Genomic DNA, 25239 nt, shown 5'->3' with positions numbered 1-25239 from the left:
ATAATCATTTTATATCTCCTGTCTAGACATGGTCCTCGCTTGACCGTCTTGACTCCCGCATGGATAAGGCGCACATGCTTACGCCGCAAATACTCCTCCAAGGAATGGTGAAAAAAAGACACCATATCTAGTAGTACCATATAATCATTGCTACTTGGGAAAGCATTCCCTTAAATGTTCACCCGTTGGCACATGCGCAGGGAAATCTCCCGAGTAGACCATAGTGCGTCCAACTCACATGTGAGAACAGGTTTTACAAATAGGCACGTACGTTTTGCCGTCTTCCTATATTTGTCAAAAAGGGGGGACCACGCTTCTTCTTTGTACTTTCCATATAAGGGTCAAAATTGCACATGTTACTCACCTATGAATTAGACAATACAGCGCAGATGGTCCCTCCTTTCCCCTTTTGATACCTTAAGATATTTTTAAGAGGTCTAACAATAGGCTTCCCCTGAGCTATTCATTTAACAGGTTATACAGATTAGCGGTAGTTAGCATAGATGCTTGAAGGTAATTATGTTGGGGAGGTGAATATAACCCAGTGTGCGTCGCATTGGACCTACAAGTGGAGAGAAAACATTGTGATAACACGATCGAGGGAATAACTCATGCTGAGGAAAGGGTGATTTGACCCTTCACCAGACAGTTCACCCCGAGTATTGACCCACCTTGCTCACCCAATTCCTGCAGACCCCATCAACATGGATGACGTGTTCAACATTTTTAAGAAAAAAAATAAAACAAACAAAAGAGTATCCACCGCTACGGGGAAGGAAGAAAATCAAAATGAAAGGAAGAAAAAGCTTTTCAATTATAACAGGAAAAATCCGAGAAGAGCACACAACGAGGAAGACACGTACAATAATTACGAACCAAATAAAAACGCAAACAGTAAAGAAAATAATGCAAATAAAAATATCGAAAATATTGTCCTCGTTGACTTCCCTCCGTTGCCATTAAAAAATGTAGAAGCGTGCATTTCCTTCTACTACCTACAATATTTGAGAAATCAGCTAATATATGGAAACAAAAATATAAAAATGGATGAAGATGCCAAAATGATGGGGGAGTCGTTATTAGATAAAATAGAGAATTCTATTTATGAGTATGAACATGATAATTCAGAGGAAGATAATTACAAAAAGGAGATAAAACTCATTACATTCAAATCTATATATGACAGATTTTATAAAATTTTAACCACTTTATTTTCCTACGCGGAAAGTATTCCCATGCCAAACAATTTATACGAGTACGTTTTAAACAATGGAGTTTATGTAAGGTCCAAAAAGAATACGGACTTTAATTGTAGAGAGAACATACACAATGTGTACTCCTACTTGGACAATGTAGACGTCGGGGAGAATGACTTATCCTTTAATGATGAAAAAATTTACATCGATAATATTGACATAAGTAGACCTACCATTTTGAACAAGACTCTAATTAATGAGGACATCGATATTGAGTACTTGCCTCTAAAACTAAACTCCTCTTATTACTACAATAATATACAGTATGCAAAACTCTTCTTAAATGACGCTGTAAATATGTCCCTATACGATAGGGCGCTGGGCGAACTCGTCGTGGTTAAGGCGCTCGTGGATATTCCACACTTGCCCACGGAATTTGTGGAGGTTAGTCCGAGCAATTCAGCAACTTCTGCGTACACCACTTTGCAAAGCACACCCCTCTGCAATGCATACCTCCACATGACATCTGCCCCCCTTACAGGGATTCGACATAAAAGAAATGAAAGCCGGAGAAAGGCAATGGATGCCCATTTATCTGGCCATCACCCTTTCCTCCTTCACCTACGTCGACGTAGAATTTCCCTTCTGGTTCTACATAAAGAATTTCATAAACATAAAGGAAGAGGAGTACAAAAATCAGAGTGAGTTGTTTGAGCTCCCCTCCCCCTACTTCTTCGAGATTTGCTTCATGTTCATTGACCAGAAAGTATTTTCCAAGGTCACTCCGATAGAAACTGTGGGGCAGAAGAGCTACTTCAAGTACATGTCTAAGGTGGCAGGTAAGTAATGCTCCCTTCTATCTGTATAGTCCCCTCAGCGCAGTTGCAAGCTAATGCCAGTTTATGCAATATCCTGCGTGCTTCCACGCGTGTCGCTTTTTTCGGTCCCCCTTAAAACCACTTAACATGGCTTCCCCCCCCAGGCTACGTCGAAGACATCAGGCACTGCAGGACGGAGAAAATCATCAGACACCTGGAGCAGCAAAATGTGCACTCGTCCCACATCTACATCCCAAATTTGCAGCACTCCGAGACCCACCTAATAAACTTAACCTTATACAGCTTTTGGAAATATGACAAGGGACTTAACGAAAAGGCTAACTCGATAGACTTTACTTCCTACCTTTTGGAGCCTTTCATAAAAGACGAAGAGGACGAAAATGCCGCGAACCTCCTGCAGGACCTTTAGATCCTTCCATCCCAATATTGGAAGTGTCTATGTCTATCGTGGAAGGACACTTTTTTACTACTGCCTCCGTTGTTATGTTATTATGCCGCTTGATCAGTGGGCCAACACCTACGGTGAAGATGTGTATACAGCTTATGCGCGCATGGGGGACTATTTTATTTGTGTGCCTTATGCTGAATCGGTTGGGTCAGAGAAAACTCCACCACTTTGTTTAGCAAAGGATTATAGTGTTGCACTGGGAGTGCTCCACGAAGAAACATTTTAAGGTGAATGGCATTTTTAAAGGGTAAAAAGAATGGCGATGGATAATTCAAAAATTTACCTTTCCCTTTTACCATCGTCGTTATTTTTATATTTTACAATTTTTTTTTCTGCACTTATGTTAGGCTTTCCATTTTTCAGGGTTCCCCTTTTTGACTTCTTTTTATTTCTTCCCACCGCCCTTCATTTTTAATATAATATATCTGCTGTTATTTTCCCCTCCCCTCCCGCGTTCGCATTATTATAAATTTTTTTTTTTTTTTTTTTTTTTTTGTGTTTCTCTTTTTTTCCACTTGAAATTACGAAGTGGCACCTCCATATCGTCCACTTTGTAAAGCAAAACGTGACGAACATCAATTTACACGCTTTAATTATTTTTCCCTTTGCTCGCCTTGCAACTAGGCCTAGTAAAAGTGGCAGTTTTTTTTTTTTTTTTTTTTTTTTTCGTGTGACAAATTGGTGGCCTCGTCACCTTAGTACATACAATTTTGAATTGAACTTTGTTATGGTCCTCTATTCAAGGAAGCGCATATATAGAGGGAAAGCCAACGCGCTCTCTTTTCTTTTTTTCCTTATTCCCGCTTAGGCGCTCCTTCCCAAATGAGTGAGCCCAAAATGTGGGACAGAACTTCCTCCCCAAAGCTGTGACGTCATACCAAAAAAGAAAAAAAATAAAATGAGTAACGAAAGCAAGGTGATGAACCAATGCTTCAATGGGAAACACAACATCTGCTTTAGCTTTATGGGGAGGAGAGACAACCAAAGGGGGAGGAAAAGCCAAAAGATCGTCCTTCACAATTGCATTCAGACGCTGCTATCGGACCCCATAGTTGTTCTGTACACAGACGACAATTATATTTGCACTGGTATGTTGCGCAAGTAGCGCGGGCGCGCACGTGATGTGTGTTTCGGATTCCCCGAACATGTGCCCGATTATGTACCCGTTCATTGCCACCTCTTTTGCGTACCCTTACCCTTAGGCTCCCTCACCGGGAAAGTGTGCCTGTTTAGAATCACGAGGAAGGAAAACAAGGGAGTCAACACGGATGTGTCCCTCCTCGATGGGCACCCAAGCAGTGGTCACTGTGAAAAGAACGACGTCACCGACTTGAGAAACAAGTCTGTAGGTGACGCTCCCCAGCGTAATTCCGTGGCAGACTCCTGCAAGGATAATCAAAATGGCATTGAAAATGACCGAAGCGACAGCATCGTGGTAGATACCAGTCGAATGGGAAACACCGCAGTAGGATTTGGCCGCAAAAGTAGCAATGGCACCATCGAAGTTTTGGAAAAGTATCATATCCTGTGTATGTTCAGGAATAACAGTATCAAGTCAATTTACATAGACAGTAATTACGCCTATATATATTACGAAAGCTGCATAGACGTGTTTTGCATAAGGACCTACCAGTTCGTAAAAAAAATGAACGTCGAAGTGGCAAACAATAAGCAAGTGATCTTTTTTGAAAATCTCATTCTCTTTAATAACTCCAAAAGTCTCTTCATATACGATATCAAGAATAATTGCACAAGTTATTTTTATAAAAATTTTTTAAAAAATATTGTCATTTTTGACTTCAACGTAAATTATCTTTTATGCTACAAGAATAATTTCGGGAAATGCCATATTCGCGTTTTACAAATAAATATAAATGCACAGAAATGTGAACACGAATTAATTTTTTGTGTGGATTTTTCTTCAAAATTTATAAGTCATGGGAAATTTTTGGATGATGAGAAAATTATTGTAGCAAAAAATGGGAGAAGGTTAATCATTTTTGATTTTAAAAAAGCTGTGGATATGTACAGAATTAAAAAATTAAAAAAAAAAATTTTGGATATTTACAAATCGGTGGAAAATTTGCTATTCATTTTGGTGGAAAATGAAATTTTTATTTTTAATTTGTCCACTTTTATATTTTACAAATGTGTGCAGCTGCCCTCTGGGCTGTTTTACTTCAAGTGGTCCTATTTCATACGCCACAAGAACAACAAAATTATTTTTTCGTCCGACCGGGGGATTTACTTTATTGATTATCCCGTTGAGGAGGGCGCCTGATTCGTACCTCACCGCGAATGTGATGGTGTGATAATGCTCCTCCAGTTTATTTCCCCCCCGTTTTGTCACACTCGTTTACACCCCCTTTGTGTGCACATTCTTCTCCCCATTTGAGTCTTTTTTTTTTTTTTTTTTTTTTTGTCCTCCTGCTTTATTACGTGAATCGCCAATATGTTGTCCCTGCAAATTCCTTTTTGTAAAAAATTACTCCCCCCAAAGGTTGTAATTCTTGTTTGTGTCGAAGTACTGGTGGATGTCCGAAAAGGAGCAGACGTACTGTTCGCTCGAATTCAGGAAGAGGAAAATGTCGTTGACGTAGTTCTCTTCAAATATGGCTTCCACTTGGTGTGCATACTTGAGCCGCATGATGAGGTACACCTCGCTACAAGGGGGGGGTGTAGGTAAGAAGTTACAAAGTTGCAACGGTGAGAAGGTGCAATGTTGTAAAACTGGGGGAGCCTTCCACACCCATTCGTGCGCAAATGAGCGGGAAGCAAGCACTCACCTGAGCAGGCCGATCATCTTGTACGTCAGGAGACCCACGATGTGGGCAAACAGTCCGGGGAAAAAGTCATTCTCGTCTGGCTTTTCCGTATTGGAGCAAATAAATAACTTCACGTAAAAATATATCCTCGGAAAGAGGTTACAAACGTTTTGCTTAAACGATTGGAGGTTTTTTTTTACGTCATCCAGGTTGGAGCAGTTGGGTGGTTCTTCATTGGTCACGTTGTTAACCTTTTCTGCGTACTCCTTTAACAAGTCAAAGTTTATTTCGCGCAAAAAGGAGAAGTCCATTTTCTCCTGTCCGAATTGCAAATCTGACTGGCAACTCCTTTTTGCATTCAAAAAATCGTGAGTCGTTTTTTTAATTTCTTCCTCCTTTTCAAGCGCACTTTCTTTGTACTCCATGGATAGTATTTTAATCAAGGGCGAACAAACTGCATAATAAAGGGGGGTAAAGAAAAAGCGTTATACAAGCAGGTCGAAGGTTGATTTTTCTGCTGAGTTGGTGGTAGTCACCAATAATAGGCACACACGTATATCAGTAGAGGCGAATAAGTACATGTAGTCACACCGCTACTTCGCACCTACCCCTTGACACAGTCGCTACGGTAAAGTTATAAATGGCATCGTTGAAGGTGGCCAGGATTCTGTTCTGCACGTCGTCCTGTGAAGACATATTGTACACCCTTTTGAAAAAGCACAAAATGGAGTTTTCATTTTCGGCCCCCACTTTGTCGCCTTCCTTTTTCCCGCTGCTACTGTGGCTTTCCATTATCCACTCTTTTGGAGATTCCCCAAAGAGGAGTTGTTCAGTCAATCCGCTGTGCAGGTAAAAGCGGAAAAACTCACCATCCTTCGTAACTTTGTAAAACAAATATAGCAAAAGACTCAAATTCTTGATTAAATAAAGAGCGCCATTAAACATGTCCTGAGGATGATTTTTCATGTGCTCCTTATAAATGCATGTTATGGAGTTGAAGCTATTTTCCAGACACTCCCTGAACAGCTCCAGCAGCGTCTCTTCGTCGATTATAAAATGTATCGTCTTCAGAATTAGGATGGTACCAATAATGTTTAGGTCTATACCGCGGAGGCCGAATTTGGTATCCTTATTAAATTGGAACCCGTGGAAGGAAAACGGCTTGTATACATTCTTCTCATTCAGCACGTTCCCGTTGCATTTTCTCTGCTTTGAGTATGTTCCGCTGGGGAAGCTTTCCAAACTGTCCCGACTGTCCACGCTTTCAGCGCTATTCCCACTTTCAATGTTGTTTACACTGCTTATGCTCTCTCTGGATGGATCATCTACCTTGTGAGGGTCCCCACTTATTGGGTTCCCCTCCTCGCAATTGTCAAAACTACGCACTGGTTCGGATTTATCCCCCGATGGTACGCACTCACCAATGGGGTGATTACTCTCAGTGAAGGAAAACAAGCTATTCACCTGTTCGTTTTGCTCCCCCTTAGTATGCACATCCCCCGTGAGGAGATATTCATCATACAAAAAATTGTTCACCATGTTGATAAATTTTTTCCTGAGCGGGTAGAAGCACACATAGGGCAAAGTAGCACTGGTATTTTTGGTGTAATACGAAATGTATATCTCTATCACGTAGAGTAATTTTTCCTTCAAAATTTTACAAATTTTTTTTAAGTAATCACAAATGACCCTGTACGAATTATCACTATACGTATCGATAATGTCCACATAAATGGTTCGGATAATTTTTCTTATCAACTGTATGTTGTTAAGCTGCTGGATGCAATCATGTATGCAATCAAAAATGCACACCCCAATGTTATTTAAAATAATGTTCACGGAATTGTTCAGGTTGTTATTGAATATGTGTGTGTACAAGTCCACCTCCAATTTAGACACGTACATTGCTAGCAAGCAGATATTCTTTATATACTTGCAAATGTCACTCTTCAGTAGGTACTCAAAATTGCTCAGGACATTACTGCTTAGCACATGACTGTTCAGTAGCTTTACCCTTGTACTTACGTAGAAATTCTCCAGTTTGTTATATTCCTCTGTGTACAAATTATTTTCATCCAAGAGGGACTTTTCATAAATGAAGAATATTACATCTCGCATGCAGCTGCACTTTATTTTAAACTTCTTGTAGTACTCCACCTCATTTATATACTTGCTAAAATAGATCATGCTTATGTTTTTGTAGAGTGGATTATCCTCCATTTCGTCCTCTGCGGAAGAGAGGTTTTGCCCCTCCGTCAAATTGGCTATCTCACCCTGCTGCGTGGGTTTCGGTTCGTCCTTCTCATTATTTGTGCATTCTGGGGTGTCCTTCATATCGTCACATTTGAAATTGTTCATATGGTTGTCTTCCTCAGGTAGTCTTTTTTCGCTCAGGGAATTGTAAGTTTTATCAGCCGAGGGATGCTTTCCCCAAAGGGGGTTTTCTCTGCTCAGGCTACTGCCATCCCACCAATACCCCCTACAGCTTAACTCCCCCGACGAGATACCATAGAAGGGCAAATTCTCCCCCCCTCTACCACAGGGTATGTTCAACTCTGCGTTGTTTAAAACGTCCCTGAACAAATTAATCACATATTTCAAAATACGCCTTATGATGGACTGATATTTGGTCAATTTAGCCCTGGCGTGTAAATAGGTGCCATTTTTCTTGAAGAACTTTATGGCCTTTTCGGAAAACTGCAACATTTGACAAATTTCGTTCTCGCTCGGCCGTTTGGTTTTGCCACGGTGGGGCTGCTTTGCGGCGTCAGAAGGGGCCTCCCCACTCGTTGCTACCCCATTTGATATCCCACCTCCTGAGCTCCTTTTCATCTTTTTCGCCCACCAGATACGACCGCGCAGTTTACCCTGGAGGGGGTTGCCCCCAATTAAGCCAACCCCTCCGCTGGGACGCTGTACGACGTACTTGTTACTCACCCATTTTGCGTCAACTCCTGCTTTTTCGTCCAACGAAATTCGTTCCGTTTCGCTACCACCATTATGTGTACCCCCTTGAACTGCATCTTCATCGTGATGTTGCCCCCTCTGGGTAGCATATCCTCCGACAGGGAAGTTTACCTCTTCCTCCTTCTCCGATTCACTAAGTAAGTAGTTATCAATTTCGTGGCTCCCTTCATCCTCCGCCTTGTTTTCCTCACATACTGTGTCCCCCCCTTCCGTGCCGTATGAAGTTACCCAGTTCTGTATATCTTCCCCGGCCAAATTGTCCATTTCTGCCTGTCCTTCTTCATCCCCCGAGACTGTCTCGCTCTCATCATAATCACTCTGCTCGTCCGACTTAAGCACCTCCCCGGAACATTCCTTCCCTGCACTTTTCTGCAAAGAATTATTATGCATTTCAATAAAATAAGCATACTCGTTTTTCTCCATATGGTTGAGTACCTTCTCGAAATGGTCAACGTTGGTGTAAAATTTCAAGTGGCGTTCTACTCTTCGTTTATTCCCCTTTATTAATTTCAATTCTTCATACCTCGAATAATAGTTCAAAAAAATTGAATAAAAAGTATCGTAAATAAATTGCTTGTTCTTCTCTACTTTATCCAATTCGTCCTCAACCTTTTTATATGCGTTGATAATCCCATCAATTTTTTGCGCCATCCCTAGGAGATTACAATTCCCTTGGCTGTTTATAATTTTAATGTCGTTTACACTTTTGTATTCTTCCATTTTTCTCTTCAGCTTTGCAATTACGTAGTAGTTTTCTATTTCGCACAGGAGGTCGTTCCTTCGTGTGGTGCTGCTTTGAATGATGTTGCTTTGACGGGTGTGACCCCCCTGAATGGTGTTTCTTTTTTTTTTCTTTGTCTTCTCTTTCTTTTTGTTCGTCTGGGTGTGCGCGTACGAGTGAACATTAACTGGGCCACCCTTTTCATCGTTTTCCGCTTTGAGAGGGTAATCCCGCGGGGAGATGGCAGACGCAGTTTCCGCTTTCCCCGAGTGTCCCCCTTTTTCACCGTGCAGGGCGCTTTCTGCTTCATCCCCGCTACTGTCGTAACTGCTGTAACTGCTGCTACAACTGATGGTGTAACTACCACCGTCCTGACTGTCGTCCTGGCTGCCGTCATCCGCCCCCTGCGGCGAATGAGCCCTCCTGCCCTCTCCCTTTACCTCCGACTTGGTCACTTTCCCATCAGTAGATCTTTTCTTCCCCTTTGCCTTCTTACTAATGTATAGAACTTTCTTCCTCCCCTCCTTCTCCAAGCTAGCATCATCACATGCAAAGTTATCTAACTTGTTTATATACTCATATAACTTAAAGAACAGCTTGTCCTTATTGCTGGTTCCCCCCTCCATTTTAATTTACCCCTTCCAACGGTGGCACCCTTTCACCAACGATCACGGGCTCGCGTTCAGTTCGTCTTACACATTATTCTTGACCGCCGGGTGAAGAACCGTGCAAAGCGGCAGTCAATGGAGGTTACGTTAGCAAATATAACTCACCTGTACACCTATGTGTATATATATACACATACCACTACTACGCAAAAAGTTTGCTTAATTTTAAACGACGAAGCGATTTCGAGACCAGGCAGAGTGCCCCATTCTATTTCCTATCTAAATTGAGGATGCTTCGATTGTAAGCGACATGCCCGACAATTTTTTACAAACAGTTGGTACTCTTAAACCAGGTGAGAATATTAACCAATTAGAGAAAAAAAAAAAAAAAAAAAAAAAAAAAAAAGGGACCCAATTTCACGGCAACTTGCGCACAAGCGCTGCATTGCAATGCAATGCAAAATTGCCTGCGAACAATTTATGTAGAAACAGAGTCATGCCTATTTCGACAAAATGGGGAATACACAGCAAAAATTTTGATCATTCCTCAGGCGAAATGGCTTCCCCATTTGGATGATGAAACAAAATGGATAACTACATTTTATGATGAGTGCCTTTCCGTTTGTTCCTTAAAAAAAGGAGGTGTTATTTTATATATTTTTTTATCCTATTGGGGTATGCGCCTGGCAAGTTGTTATATCCCCCCCCATGGGGTGTGAAAACCCGCATCGTGTGGACCACACATCACCCATTTCATCGGAACGGAAGAACCTGCAACCATGTCCGACTTCCTGGGCACGAAACTGACCAACCACGATGTGAATGAAGTCAGGAGGGAGTTTCGCAAAAAGAGGAAGCACAACCACAACGATGAGTACGACTTTTATGTGTACTACAAAAATTTGCTAGCGGAAGAAAGGAAGAAGAGGGAAAAGCGCGAAAAAAGTAAAAGGAGGAAGGAAAAGGAGCAGGCTGAAGCAGAGGACCAATTCCAGCCCAGCAATTACATATCTAGCAGATACAAACGGAATGAAGATGTAACCAGAAAAGGAATTTATGACTACATCGATGAGGAAGATAGCATCTATGACGACATAATCACAAGCGCGCACTTTGACGAGAAGGAGAATTACGCAGATGACCTCCAGTTTAGCTTTTTCAACGAGAGTGTATCCTACGCACTGTTGAGGAACAATAATTATATTGATGGTATTCCCATCGGAATAGACATGGAAGTATTAAACAGGTACATGAAGGAAGATGTATCTAACAGTAACAGCGCCAATACGATTGATAAACAGGATTCTCCAACAACGATGGGTGCTGGTACATATGTTACTTCCCCCCTTCGCGCTTTGCCTACCCTTGATGAGAAGCCAAACTCACAGGTTGAGAAGAACGGCAGGGAGGAGTCGTCCAATAACGATAATACGTTTGAAGGAGACTTTTCCAAAAGGAGAAAACCGATAGGCCCCAAACTACCAACAATTTTCGAACAAATTAGACACAAAATAGGGGAACAAACAAACACAACGGAGAGGAACGAAAATGAATACGTAAACATTTTATCCTCCCGAAATCGTCTCATTTCGATAAAAATGGAAGAACAAAAAACGTTTGAAAAATTAATTAAAGAAATTTATAAGCCAAAAAATAACTTCGAAGGGGCCTTTTATAAAAAGAACGAAAACAGTATTGACCAAGTGAAGAAGCGCGAATTTAATCGCCTGAGGAAGGATTTCCTTTTACCGCACCGAAGGGGAATCCACGATGACGGGTCAATCGAGGAGCGCGCACAAATCGAAATTACAACAACGGGGAGGAAGCAAACTTTTGGCCAAACGGACTATGAAGACTATTCGGATAGCTCCTTAGAAAACGCATACACGAGTTCAGCACGGAGAAATGCAAACAAGGGATATGCTATGATACTCGACAAGAAGAGCAGACAAAGAGAAGACAGTTGCACAATTCCATACAGTAGCTTCAGCGTCGATATGGACAGCGGTGAGGAGGACGCCTTCGTTTTATATAACCCAGGACACCATCAAGCAGAAGAAATGCTACTTCAGCGCTCTAAATATTATCGCACACTTTTCGGAAGCAGAAACGTGGAGAAGCCAGGCAGTCGCGCCAGTATAGACGAGATGGAAGATCTAAACATGAGATACGCAAAGTTAATTAACCCTAATATGGAGGTTAAGCTGAGCAAAAACGAGCTACTCGAATTGTATGCACCCAAGAAGAGCTGGGTACAAACCAGCAATTCTTTAACGAACGAAGAGAAGGAGGCGCAAAACGAAATCTACGTTTTGAAAAATAAAATAAATTTTAACAACGACTTGAAGAAAAGGTATAGGTTTTATTTTTACTGCAGAATGAAGGAGGGGAAGATGAATGCCGATGGAAACCTGAACAGACGCGTGGACAACATTCTGGGCGCAGCGGAGAGGGCAGAATTTGAAGAACTAATGGGAAAGCTAAAAGTTTACTACCTCGACTTTTACAACAGAGAAATTGCAAACGAAGATGTGAATACCAACTTCCAGATCCAGGAATACGAATTTGCGAAAGGTCTGTGCGAGAAGCTAGGCATTTCGGACCCTTCCGCGGGGGACCAAAGTGGCGCAGAAATGGAAAAACGGTCCATCGTGGACGATTTTTTTAAAATCCCGCAGTTCGTTTTTGACGCCATTTTTTGCGCGTAAATGGGCGTTACAGACAGGCTCCGCGTGAATGTGCCAATCTACCTGTGTAGCACTCCACACGATCATCTCATTTGCGAACACATGTGAGAAAAACGGACTGGTAATCCCGGCGAAGCCGAATCGGAATGTTCATTTGTCCTTTTTTCACATGAAGAATTGCTCCCTTTGGGGGGCCCAAATACCCATTTTATATGTCCCCTTTTTTTTTTGGTAGATTTTTACGTCGCTTGTATGGGGACACACTTTTTTTTTTTTTTTGTCAATTTAATTTTTTCCTCATTCTTTCCCAAACGAAGAGGCATTTCGAAAAGTAGCACAAATTATGACCGTATTATGTAACACAAACTTGCTAAATTTTCATCAAAAAGGAGGTTAAAAAAAAAGAGGGAAAAATGTGGCGGGCGGAATAGTCGCCAAAAAAAAAGAAAAAAAAAATGGAAAGAGAAAGAGAAAAAAAGTGTAAAAGATAACGCAAACAAACGTGACTCATAAAAATAGCGAAACAAACGGTGGGGGTGTAGTCGAGCGGAATAAAAAAGCGATTATTTGGGGAAGAACATCGTTTTAAATTTATGTGTGCAGCTATTTAAAAATTGCATTCGCAGTTGGGTGTGTGTGCATGTTTTCCCCCTGTGTAAGCCTTCAGCTTACTATATGCGCACTCCAGCCCTGTTCCTTCCACATCAGAATCAGTTCCAGTCGTTATCCTCGGGTAACTTGAACTGGTCTGCTTCCCCAACGTCCTTCTCATCTTCAGCCATCGCCTCATCAAAGGGCGCAGGTTCACCGGCCATTCCTGCAGCACCTCCACTAGATACGAAAGTGTACGCGAATCCAACGCAACCAACTAGAGCTAATCCAGCAATTACTCCTCCTGCAATTTTGTAGCCATTGTTTGATGACTTCTTTCCCTTATCCTCAGGTTGTTCGTAGTCAGATGGAACGGGAGACACGGGAATGTCCGAATTTGCGTTAGAATTGTTATCATTTCCCCCTGTGTTTCTGTGTGGTTTGGCGTATCTATCTTGAGCTTGATTTGATTGAGTTGGATGAACCGCTTTGTTCTTCTTGGTGATGTCTTTTTCGTTATCCATTGGCTTTGGAATAGCTTTATCAGTTATTCCATTTCCGCTTTCGTCGGGATTCACTGGTTCATTTATGTTCTTGTCTTCGGGCACTTCCGGCTGCCCTGGTAATTCTTCTGGGTTATTTGGGCTTTCTGGGTTCTCTGGGTTCTCTGGGTTCTCTGGGTTTTCTGGATATTCTTGGTTTCCCGGACTTTCTGGAAAAAATTCACCATCTGATGGGAACTCCTCAGTTGGACCTCCAGGAACGCTGGGGGGTATCGGAAAGACGTTGGATTCATCAGGGACCGTGTCATCTGATTCTGGGAAGAATTTTTCTTCGCTTGAGTTTCCATTGTCCCCATCATTTTCAGGTGGAACATCATCTTCTACATCAGGCACATCTAGCTCTTTGTGAAAATTGGGGTGGTCATCCTCATCATCCGTGGTACGTGGGTTGACATCTTCAGGGGTGGGTGGGACAGGAGCTGGTACGGGCACAGGCTCAGGTTCTACTGGGCATTCTTCCATTTCACATTCTTTAACCATATGCGTAGTACATCCTTCATGCAACAATGCTCTTGATCTGCTGTGTGTTCCCTTTCCACATGTAACACTGCATGGAGTCCAGTCTTCCCAGGGGCCACACTTAGCAACCCTTTCTACTTCAGTACACACCTTTTGAATAAAAGGTTTGATAAGATCCTTGGCCTCATTCCAGTCAGCATAGGAATAAAATTTACAGTTTTTCTCACGGGGACGACATCCAGCCATTAATCTATTGTACTGGTGGTTAATGCCTTGTCCAACTCCTATTATAGCCAACTTGACATTTTTTTCCTTTAAGGTTTTGGTCAATTCCAAGGCTCTGTACCTATTGTTTGGTATACCATCAGTCAGTAAGATAACCAGTTGGATTGCATTTTCTCTGTTAACTCGATCCTTGAAATGCATGTACACTTGTGTCAGAGCAGAGGACATACTAGTGGTACCGTAAGGTACGTATACTCTCTTCAATTCATTAACGGTCTGCAGTGCTAGTTTCTTGTCAATAGACGAGCCACTTCCAAGTCTGATCAATTCAGTTGTATGGTTTCCGAATAAACTCATATATAAGTTGATAGCGTCCCTTGAGAGGTTAAGACTGTTAATCAAGCCGGTGAGCATTGGTATGACTTTCGTGATCCAGTTCGGGTACCCAATACTTCCAGACCCGTCAACTAGGAGGTATAAATCGACTTTCTCATTACATACTTCCTCATTATATTTCACCTCATCCACAATATTTCGGTCGCCTCTGGCGAATATACTGACGTACAGGAGGAAAACCACCAAAAGGTAGCTTTTGCTCTGAAGCAGCTTCATAGTTTTGGACGAAGGTTAATTAAAAAGGGAAGCGCTGGCGCTTTTGTGGGTGTTTCCAAAACTTGTATGTCTATACGCATGCATATGCAAGCCTATGCTTGGCACTCTGACGCTGCGACACCGACGATTATATTTTTTTGGCCAAGCCGAATTGGCTAGCTGCAACGGTCGAGTGGCGTTTCGACGCAACGGATTCGTTGAGCAGTGCGGAAGACCACTAGCCGGGGACGTGTGCTGGAAAATTTTTATAGGGCCTAAAGCGTGGTGCTAAGGGGACGAACAAAAGGGGGGAAAACAAACATGTCAGACGGGTTATCTATTTGTGTGTAGCTACTTCTGCGTATATTTATTTGTGTATTTTTTTTTTTTTTTTTTTTCGGACGGGCATTCGAAAGTACATAAAGGAGCGGAGCACACACGGACGTGTGTATCTGCCAGCGAGAATCAGAAGTGTGAGTTCACACAGACATGTATACACACTTACGTAAACATGCGCAAATTTACACAGATACATATGTAGACGCAAATGCTTACTCGTTCCACGAATGCGTGTTTGAAGATCTTCAGGTTAAGCAAAAAAGGGAAAAACAAAATTATTTTGGTTCAGTCTGGGCTGTCTTCACCAATTGGGGAGGGGTTGCAAATATTTCACATTTAGCAACAGAAGTTAAATTGGATATTCACATAAATTAACGTTGTGTTAACATTTCCACATTTATTTTTTGAGAGAAAAAAAAAAAAATAATGTAAATAAAGTCAAGCAAAGACAAATATACTTCTTTTTACAAATTATATATACCAAAAAAGGAAAAAAAAAAAAAGAAGAAGGGCTTTTTAAAAAAAAAAAAGAACAAATTGTTAAACACACAACAGTTACATGTTTAAAAAAAAAAAAAGCTTATTTAAATTGAGCTTTTAATTTGTTTTTGTTTTTTTGTTGTTGTTGTTCTCACATAATCATGTTAAAATAAGAAAAAAGGGTCAATCATTTGAGATGAAAAATGAGATATAATAGGAAAAAAAAAAAAAAAAAAACAATCAGACAGTTGTAAAATGGTAACTAAGCTTCATATGAATCTGCCTTTTGATCAGAAATTCCGGCAAATGCGTGAAGAAGTATAAACTTATGTGTACAAACAAGGGTACAAATGTGTATGTAAACTTACAAATGGAATATACTCTCGTGCAGGTACAATTTTGTTGCTCGTAAAATGGCGCGTACGGACGAGAAACAGATTTAATCACATGCATGCTTCGTTGAAAAAAAAGACAAGCGCGCATTCCACGCGTACATGTAAAAAAAAAAAAAAAAAATTGCACAAGCGTGGAGGGTCAAATGTGAAAGGATCAAATCAGCCGCGCGAAACTTCTACCCGAACGGGTTTGAACAAATGGGTGATCTCTGCAGAGACAAGAAGAAACCTACCCGTATACACACAAAACAAAGCCGACGGCGGAAAAAAAAAAAAATGACAAAAAGGACGGGAAAAGTCTCTCACCATATGTGCGCCCCAATTCCCGCGGGTTTCACAAAAACAGCTTCGCCATATTTTGAATGCATTTTTTTTGCATGCAATTGGCTTTCTCTAATGCCAGAAAGAGAGAAAAATTAAAAAATGATAACGTAAAAAAAAGACTCCCCAATAAAAGCATTTTGGCTAGCTACCACAAAAGAACAATGAATAAGCCAAAAAAAAAAAAAAAAAAAAAAAAAAAAAAAAAAAGAAAAATTTCGAAAATCACTCCCTTTTATGAACATTTTCCCCCTCTGGCAACCATACGAGAAGGGCTTTTTTATGCAGCATTTTTCAAAAAACAAAAAAGACAATAACATGTGCCCAATTGCGGTTTACCCGTTTGGCACATTGGTTTGAATTTTTCCCATTCTGTCATTTAGCCGTTAAGACATAGGTATTCATCTTTGCGTCTCGCTCACTTTTCTCCTTGTTGGAGTTGCGCATGGACACGCATCGGCTTCACCAATGCGTTTTTCAAAAAAGTAAAATGCCATGAATGGGGAAGGTCACCACAAGATTGGTTACGCTCTTAAGCAACGGTGTGTAGTACACCTCTGTAAACAGCTTTGTTCATTTGTTAATGGTCTCACCTGTTTTTTTTTTTTTTTTTCCCCCCTTTAAAGTGGTCCCCTCTCCACGTATTAAAGGAAGAGAATATCTTTTAAGCGACTTTCTCCCCCACCTCTTCCTCATTTTTTAGAAGTTTGCGCAGAAAGGAAAGGTCAACTTAGGGATGCTATAACACGCATCAGGTGGTATTTTTTTTTTTTTTCCTTTTTATGTGTGCAAATATTCGCACCTTTTTAAATACAGAATAGTTTCCTCAACATCCCCTCGAAACGAATTGATTCCTTTTTTAGTTTACGCAATTGCGTAAGCGCAGGTGGGGAGAAAAAGAAAAGAAGAAGCATTATTCGACGCACACCATAATAATGAAGTGGTGTTTTTAAAAAGTAAAAGAAAATTCCCATTCTGCAAAGGAAGGTCAGGAGAATTGGAAATTCCCCACTTAACCGAAACAACGTGATTTTGACGTGTCTCATATAAAAGTCCTGTCTACGCCATACAGTGGAATAATTCTTGCCAGGAACACATGTGCGGAAGAACTCACCACGTATTCATTTGTGAAATGTAACGCTAAAAATGCGCGATAAAGAAAAAAAATAGAAAATTCTCAAACTGCAAACAGATTCGTTCCTTTTTTTTTTTTTTTTTTTTATACCCGCCGACACGCTCTTAATTGTGACACGCTGAAACAAAATAATTTTGGTGAATTTTCACTCGTTGGGATATTTAAACCTCTCTTGAGAGGGACAGCCACTCGGATTTTTCGACAAGGTACGTATAGGATGGTCTCCCATTCGCAAAAATAGTGGGGTAAATGCTCATCCTTGTATAATTCGTTACGTGTGCATACGGCTACATACAACTATATGCAACTATATATTACTGACTTTTTTTTTTTTTCCCTTGTGGATGCGCCTACCTTCGTAGTGGCAACACATAACGCTAGGGTATATCTTAACACAACAGTGTGGCACCTCTCACTTAAGCCTCACCGGGTACGCGTACTTCAGTCAAGGCTGCTAAAAACGCGGCGGTTTGTTACATTATGCGAAGATTTTCCTTCCAGTGGAAAAAAAATAAAATATATACATATACATGGATATTATATGCGTACCATATGAATTTTCCTTCCCCATTTAGCGTAACGTAAGCAGTAAATATCAAATTAACAAAATTAACCCCATCTGCGCAGCTTGTTTTTTCCCCTTAATAATTTTTTTTTTTTTACTGCAAATTTGCGATTTCATTTTTTTTTGTCATATTTTTCGCAAAATTAAGATATATACGTCTCTCACGAAGAAGACCTTTTCAACATTTTTTTTTTTTTTTTTTTTTGTCAAAAATGGGGTGGAAATTTTCTCATTAATCAAAAAGAAGGGTATACAAAAATATAAGAGAGGCATATTACATATACGTCCTTAAATACACGTACATGCGTTTGCGTTTAATATGTCATCGATTATGCGAAATTCCCTTCGTTCCACAACTTAGCCTTTTCTTTTTTTTTTTTCATTTTTGTTTAAAGAGCCTCCGTCCGCCCATCCATGAGCCACGGAGATGCTTCTATTCGTGTTCATTTGCCCTATTAGCAAATTCATCTGAAATAGGAGGATGGTGTGAAAGCGCCAGGACAACGCCCTTTCAGTTCCTTCCTCAGCACGCACGCAAATGCTCATGTATATGTGCACGCTGGGGAGAACGAACTTCCAACAGCAGTCTGCTTGCACGAGTACAGACGATGCACGGGGAAATATGACTTCCCAATTTTGAAAAATTAAAAGGGGAGAAAAGTCTCTGCCAGGGCGAGCAAACGGACGTATATATATTCGTTTCCGCTCTTCTATCCCCCGTACGCTGGTACATACATATATTTACGTTTGCGTAGGACAAATCGAAGCATCGCCTCCCCACCAAAAAAAAAAAAAACACATCACACGTAGTTATGTGAAAAAAAAGCAAAAAAGATGAATACATTTAGCGCTTTTGCCCCTAACAATGTAAGTAATTCAAATGTGAGCAACCCGTTAAATAACCTCGTGGGATCGCAATCTCCGACCGCTTCTTCAAATAATATACAAAATGACAGGACTGCTGGGTTGAGCAGCACTTTTAATAACGCACCCAGTGCGGCTAACAATTTTGGTAACAAAACAAACGTATTGACAAGTGAAGGCACATCGACTCAAAGTGGGTTCATAGGTGTGTTAAATAAGGGTCCGATTCCAGGCGAAAACAAGGCAGACAATTTTGCCAGTGTAAATCCCCCTAGTAATGGTATTCCTAATCAGAATACCAACAGTGCCAATAACAATGAAGTCAGCAACAGTAACAGCGGAAAGGCTGATGAATTAAAGAAAAACACTGAAAAGGACAATTCGCAAATTGAGCGCCAAAATGGAAACTTTAGCTTTGAAAATAAATTCAATTTTAACAGTTCCCTAAAGATTAGGAAGTCCTTGACGGAGCAGCTTTGTGGTAAATAATGAGAGAGAAGGGACGTGTGTGTTTAGCAACTGTGTTGCACACTCTTCAGTGGGGTTTCCCATGAGAAAGTCCCTCCTTCCTGCTTCAACATGTGATTATCTCGCATGATAAGGCTGCACACGCTGAGGCACATTTTGCCTACTCTGTGTATGCTTCTCTACCTGTGTGTATGTCCCCGCTTAACATACACCTATCCATCCTCACGCCACCTCCCCACACATACACTTAGAGGAAATTTCGATGAAGCTTGGCACAATATTCATGTGCAAGTCGTACCTCGAAACGTACGTGTTTGAGAGAAACCCGTACATGATGAACTTCATTTACCTGAAGGATGAAATGAGCGAATCGAAGAACAGAGTGATTAACTCGCTGCTGCTAAGCTCCTTCTGCAATTTAATATGGAACAACCATATATACAAACATGAGTATTTAATGTCGAAGGAAATATTAAGTAAGTACGCCAAGGCAATGGAAAAAAATCCCGATAAAAATAACTTTTGCATTGTACCAATTTACAACTTGGAGAAAGTGAAAATGGCTTTAAGTGATCAGGAAAAAAATATAAAAATTCTTAAAAAAAGAAAATTACATATTAAGAAGAATAATGAAAATCTTTTGTTCATTTTGTATATCATAAAAAATAATTTTCTCGAAATAAAAACCAAAGCACAACGTATTATTCAGAGACTGCTATTCCGATTGGACATTTTGGACAAACTTTTTATGTTAAAAAATAACGCCGTTTTTTTTTCCAATAAGTATGAATTTAATAAATTCAAGTTGATGGAAATTTTGGATTTCTTTAATTCCTTCAATATAGACAGTCAGCTGCAAAAAATTAACAAAAATATAAAAAATCTTGTGCAGGAGAAAAAGAACCTTCAAAAGTTCCTGCACGCCGATAACGAATTTACCAACTCGTTGAGGAACACCGTTGTGAAGAATGAGCAGGTGAGGTTCTTCCCTCGGCGGGAGAAAGTGCAGCGCCACCGCGTCCTGCACGGTTGAGAAAAAGGAAAACGCTAATAAAAGTCTGCATTGCAATTCGTTGCAATTATGCCCTGTGGGAATGTTCCCAAGTGACCATGTATTGACGTTATTTCCTCTTTTATTCCCCCCACCGCAGGACATAACCGATTTGAAAGGAACGACCTCGGAAATTTGCATGAACCTGGAGGAGAATAAAGAATACATGTACCATCTAAACGCATTTGAGAGGGAAGAAAATTACGAAATGTTATAATAACATTTTTTTTTTAAAAAAAGGGATTCCCCTTTGACTTATTAAATTTGTTTTATGTTTTTTTCCTTTTTTGCTGTCATTTTTTGTGTATTTTTTTTCCCTCTCACTGAGCCTTCACACACACTTGTTTGATAACTATTGCTATAGCTTACATTTTTACAACGTTGCAAAAATGTTTATAAAATACTATGTGCGTGTACACGCCGTTTGCCTTTTTCTTTAAATTTGATTTCTTCCTCCCCACCTCCTTTAACAAAAAAAAACGTGATTTGTTTAACCTTCAAAATGGGTAATATTATTCGCTTTAATGTGGAAGCTGCTTCAGCGGTAGGGCGACAGAAAGAAAAATCCCGCCATGTGTACCCTTTTTTTTTTTTTATTGCAGCCCCAGTCCTGATTGAGGCGCATACCATCCGTTTTTTTTTTTTTTTTGTTAACATTTTGAAGAAAGGAAAAATGGAATAGAAAATTGCGTAAGAGCAGATGTTTCACTGGAAAAAAAAAATGCCGAAATGATGGTAACATAATGGTGAACAGTTTCGCCGCTTGTGGGGGACAAACAAATGAGCTAACAGGAAATACTCGTTCCTTCGCCAAGTAAATCCACATTTTAGAAAAGGAGCTATAACTTACAATGTTGCTTCTTTTTTTTAGCTCCCCGAATGGTGCACTTGTGGTTTCATTCCCCTTTTTATGCCGCAAGGAGGAGTGGAAGTTTACCCACTAGAAGTTGAATTGCTCGACCGTCATATAGTTCCGAACCCCAAGGAGCTAACACACTTCTGCGCAGTAGGAACACCAAATGAGCATCACATGAGCACCCGCCTATTACTTCAGACACTACTCTCACCTCGCAAAAACGCGCGAAGATGTTTCCTTCCCATTTCCTATCTCGGACAGTTACACGTAATGCTAAGTAAAAAAATCAGGGGGAAATGTACACTTATTTTCCCCTATCCACGGAACGGAGCAACATGAATGGGCCAAGTCACACATTAGTTTATCATTATGCATAGCTAGTTTATTCATGCCCCTCCTATGTGTTGCCATTTTGCTTGTCAGGATTTGCCAAAAATAAATTCTTCACTTCGACAAGGGAGCAAAATCTGGGAAACACAGCTCAATGCAGCGGGAGTGGAACCATAACCGATGTCTACGATAATTACGAAGCGCTAAAAAATGTGAAGGAGAAAAGCAGTCTTAAGAGTGCACTAAAAAGATTTAGGGATATAGTTCAAAGGGAAACGAAGAGGAAAGGGTACCATTTTTACGCTGGATGGCCCCCGAGAAATCGCATAAAAATTACCGAAGATGAGAAGGTAAGGTGTTGTAAGCGTGCAACGGGAAAAAAAAAAAGTGCCGAGCGAAAGGGCGTAAAGTTGGAAAAGAATACGAGCAGTCAAGTGACCGCATTGGACAGACATACACACGTTGCCCTACACTTTGAATTCACCATGTTTGCACGCCCTTTTTTCTGCCCAACGGGGCGCACCCTGTTCTATAGCTGGGCCTGTATGGACGTACCATGTTTGTCCTGAACCGAGTAAAAGGAGTGAAGGAAGTGGAGCCGAATCTATGCATATGCTGCAAAAACAAGAATGTCCTTTTTTTCAACAGATCCGAATTTGAGTCCTTGTTAAAAAATATGGATTCCATAAAGCATCAACTGCAGGAGTTCGCAAAAAAGCTCTGACGCAAAGGAAGTGGTGATGACGGCGTTCCTTTCTTCGCAGTAGCGCATGTCTACATTTAGCCTAATTACAAAGGGTACAACGTCATTGGGTTCCCCCTATTTTCCTGCACATGCTACTATAAGCGCAGTGCATGTTATTACGGTCAGCACAGAGCGCCATGTGTCGTAATGCCTTTGTATATGTTCGTTGATTGGTGGCGATGGGTGGCTTCTTAGCTGCGGCCACTTCACAAACGAGGCGGTGAAAGTTTCTCCTCGTTTGGGCTGCTCACATGGGTACACAAATAGGTGTACGTGCAGTTACTCACGGGTGTTACTTTTTTTTTTTTTTTTTTTTTGTTTGAATGTTAATAACGTGGTGTGCCCCTTTGTTCGTTTTTTCGCAATGCCCTTTTTGTGGCAGTCAATATTCATCCCTCAGCGTATTCTTCCGTGGGGAAACAAAACGGTACGTAACCAGCAAAAAAGGTAAAAAAAAAATATATATGTATTTATTTACGTACGTATGTATATATAATGGTACGAGGAACAAGTAGAGCAGCACGAAAATTATACAAATGAGCAAAAACGAAACAGCGGAAGAGCTGCAAGTTGTTATTTTTTTTTCCCTTTTTTTTCGAAACGTCCAACAGTTGGTAATTTGCAGTTGGCGAATTTCTCTCATATCCTTTTTGTCCCCCACGGAAACTTTTCCTTCCCCAATCCTATCGTAAAGCAAAACAATTCTTTAAATATATCGTCTGGCGCAAAAAAAGAAAAGGATAAAAAATAAAAAAAATGTGTAGAGAAGGCCCAACAATGAATTAACACAAAAATGGAGAATACACCATACACGGGCATTTCAACTGGGTGAAAAATGTCACTCGTGAAAAAGCGGATAAATGTGAGCATTAGCGTTAGCACCATTTTGTAGTGTCTAGCAGCGACATTTAAAAAGTGAAAAAGAGAAGGAAAAAGTGGAGGGGTGAATTTAAGCGAAAGCGAAGTGGAGAAATAGCGAACTGAACCCAAAACGAAGGGAAGGCATTGCAAACGGTGGAAAAAACGGAGGCAAGCGCTAAATGCCTGCTTGCTTGCACCGCACCGTGCCACGAGTACACTCTTTTGTTCTACTCGCGCAATGAACGTACCATTCGGGGAAAGGAAGAATATATTCATACACACAAAATGAAGGACAACAACTTGTTGAACAACCCCCTTGATGTATACAGAAAAGAGGCAACCAATGGGAAGGATGTGAAGGCGACAGAGAAAGGCCACAAGAAGGAGGACAGAAAAAAGGACGAAGAGCAGTTCCTCCATGCTGACTCGCTAAGTGAAATTTCAGTCTCGACCGTGAGCAACAGCACAGGCATCGACTCAGATTTATATATGAGTGTTGTCCGGAAAATTAAAAAAGAAAAACGGCAAAGGAGACGAGAACGGGAAAGGGAGAGGAGGAGGGCCCGGAAGAGAAAACGGGGAAGCCAGACAAGAAGTAGAACGGGGAGCAGCGGTAGAAGTGGAAAGGAGAACCAACGGGAGCAACAGCAGATACTGGTGGATCAAAAGGACGAGCATGAAGTGGGAGAATGCAAAGAGCGTGAGAATAATAGCAAGGAGAATATCATAAGAAGGGACAAAAGGGAAGACAGAAAAGAATCCAAGAGGGAAGGCAAAGGGGTGAGTGAGAGGGACCATAAGAAGGAGCACAAAAATGACGACCAATCAGAGGACAGGAAGAGGAGGAAGAAGAAAGAGTCCACACATGAGAATAGGTCCAATGAAGACAAAAGAACGAGGAGGAAAAGGGTTTCCAAGGAAAGCTACGATAGCGACAGAAGGCACAGGAAGCAAAAGGATGCAGCCAGGAAAAAGAAACACAAAAGGTCCAGATCGAGGACAAAAAGGTGAGTGCTCCATGTGTCAACAAGAATGCTTTGTTAAGTAAAAAAAAAGGGTGCCACTCTGTTGTTCAAGCAATCTCCAGATAGTGAAGCCCACATGACATGGTATAACACGAGAGGAGGCGTAATGCAGCGTAAAGAGACGAAACGTGGTTTAACGTGACGCGCTGTAGTGTGCCATGTGTTAATTTTCTCCCCTATGTATTTCACTCCCTCGTAGCTCCTACGACGAACCCATTCCCAAGGATCCCTTCAATCCCCTGCTCTTGGCGTACGAAAAGAAGAAAAAGCACAGACGCAAGTAATACCCCAAAAAAAAGAATATTAAAAATGTTGAAAATTGTGCAAGTCAGTTTTGCACTAATGGATACGCACAATTTGTAAGAACCCCCAGCGCATACATTTTTTTTTTTTTGTCCTTTTTCCCTCTTGAGGCAGGAAAATGAGCGATGAAGGATCAATCACGAGCGATAGGTGGAGGCACGACAGGTAAAGCAAGCCCCCGTAAATGAGTCTACCATTTGATCATCAGAAATGGCGCCTCAAAGTTTTTCCATGTCTGCCTCTTCTATTCTTAATACCTGCTTCGCAATTTTTAACCCGTAGATATGAAAGCACATCTGGTGAGGAAGCCGGTCCCGTTAGAGAAGCAAGACCAAATAAGTCTGACCCCAAGGTGGACTTGCAACACGTGAGGAAAAATTTGTGGAAGTCTAAGGCGGGGGTAAGAGAAAAAAGCGAGTAAACGAAAAAGTGAGCACAATAAATGCGCAAAGTGGAAGAAAAAAAAGCAAGATTCACAATTCAGTTGACTGATTTATTATTATTATTATTTTATTTTTATTTTTTTTTTTTTTGCACAAAAATGATGAGCACACGTGCGCATATTCCCTTTTGCGTGTGACCCAATAATGCCACATATGTATCTCTACACATGTCTATGTGCGTCGTGCTCATTTCTCTCTCCATTGGGGGAATTTTTTTTTTTTTTTTCTTTCTCTCCACAGGGCGTCTGCATTCCTCAAATAAGCGAAGATGCAAACTGAGAAAAAGAGATATAGAGAAGGAAAAAAAAAAAAAAAAAAAAAAAAAAAAGACAAGTTTCACAAGTGAAGAAGAAATATCCCCCTGATTATTCCTCGTAATGAAGCGTGTATAAATATTT

The 25239-nt window shown here is 40.8% G+C and overlaps 8 protein-coding genes across 8 annotated transcripts; 6 read left to right on the top strand and 2 right to left on the bottom strand.

The window, feature by feature from the left end:
• Positions 1-704: 704 nt before the first annotated feature.
• On the top strand, positions 705-2444 carry PCOAH_00042430 (Uncharacterized protein; the record flags this gene model as incomplete). Its single annotated transcript, XM_020061027.1, has 3 exons — positions 705-1640; positions 1738-2035; positions 2179-2444. 3 exons carry the CDS (start codon positions 705-707, stop codon positions 2442-2444), a joined length of 1500 nt encoding a protein of 499 aa, XP_019916619.1.
• A 937-nt stretch (positions 2445-3381) lies between these two features.
• PCOAH_00042420 (Uncharacterized protein) lies at positions 3382-4764 on the top strand (the record flags this gene model as incomplete). Its single annotated transcript, XM_020061026.1, has 2 exons — positions 3382-3571; positions 3686-4764. 2 exons carry the CDS (start codon positions 3382-3384, stop codon positions 4762-4764), a joined length of 1269 nt encoding a protein of 422 aa, XP_019916329.1.
• Positions 4765-4968: 204 nt separating this feature from the next.
• PCOAH_00042410 (Uncharacterized protein) lies at positions 4969-9562 on the bottom strand (the record flags this gene model as incomplete). The annotated part of the gene is made up of 3 exons (XM_020061025.1): positions 4969-5146; positions 5270-5702; positions 5857-9562. The coding sequence occupies 3 exons, from the start codon at positions 9560-9562 to the stop codon at positions 4969-4971; spliced, it is 4317 nt and encodes a 1438-aa protein (XP_019916166.1).
• Positions 9563-10323: 761 nt separating this feature from the next.
• PCOAH_00042400 (Uncharacterized protein) lies at positions 10324-12252 on the top strand (the record flags this gene model as incomplete). The annotated part of the gene is made up of 1 exon (XM_020061024.1): positions 10324-12252. The coding sequence occupies one exon, from the start codon at positions 10324-10326 to the stop codon at positions 12250-12252; it is 1929 nt and encodes a 642-aa protein (XP_019916917.1).
• A 689-nt stretch (positions 12253-12941) lies between these two features.
• PCOAH_00042390 (Uncharacterized protein) lies at positions 12942-14681 on the bottom strand (the record flags this gene model as incomplete). Its single annotated transcript, XM_020061023.1, has 1 exon — positions 12942-14681. The coding sequence occupies one exon, from the start codon at positions 14679-14681 to the stop codon at positions 12942-12944; it is 1740 nt and encodes a 579-aa protein (XP_019916973.1).
• Positions 14682-18729: 4048 nt separating this feature from the next.
• PCOAH_00042380 (Uncharacterized protein) lies at positions 18730-20807 on the top strand (the record flags this gene model as incomplete). Its single annotated transcript, XM_020061022.1, has 3 exons — positions 18730-19240; positions 19479-20203; positions 20379-20807. The coding sequence occupies 3 exons, from the start codon at positions 18730-18732 to the stop codon at positions 20493-20495; spliced, it is 1353 nt and encodes a 450-aa protein (XP_019916218.1).
• Positions 20808-21364: 557 nt separating this feature from the next.
• PCOAH_00042370 (Uncharacterized protein) lies at positions 21365-22188 on the top strand (the record flags this gene model as incomplete). The annotated part of the gene is made up of 3 exons (XM_020061021.1): positions 21365-21401; positions 21558-21814; positions 22000-22188. 3 exons carry the CDS (start codon positions 21365-21367, stop codon positions 22186-22188), a joined length of 483 nt encoding a protein of 160 aa, XP_019916997.1.
• A 1167-nt stretch (positions 22189-23355) lies between these two features.
• Positions 23356-25120, top strand: PCOAH_00042360 (Uncharacterized protein; the record flags this gene model as incomplete). The annotated part of the gene is made up of 5 exons (XM_020061020.1): positions 23356-24077; positions 24295-24375; positions 24513-24563; positions 24681-24798; positions 25082-25120. The coding sequence occupies 5 exons, from the start codon at positions 23356-23358 to the stop codon at positions 25118-25120; spliced, it is 1011 nt and encodes a 336-aa protein (XP_019916244.1).
• Positions 25121-25239: the final 119 nt, after the last annotated feature.

This window comes from Plasmodium coatneyi, chromosome 12, assembly GCF_001680005.1.
Source record: "Plasmodium coatneyi strain Hackeri chromosome 12, complete sequence".
NCBI lineage: Eukaryota > Apicomplexa > Aconoidasida > Haemosporida > Plasmodiidae > Plasmodium > Plasmodium coatneyi.
This window is presented reverse-complemented; position numbering and strand designations above follow the sequence as displayed.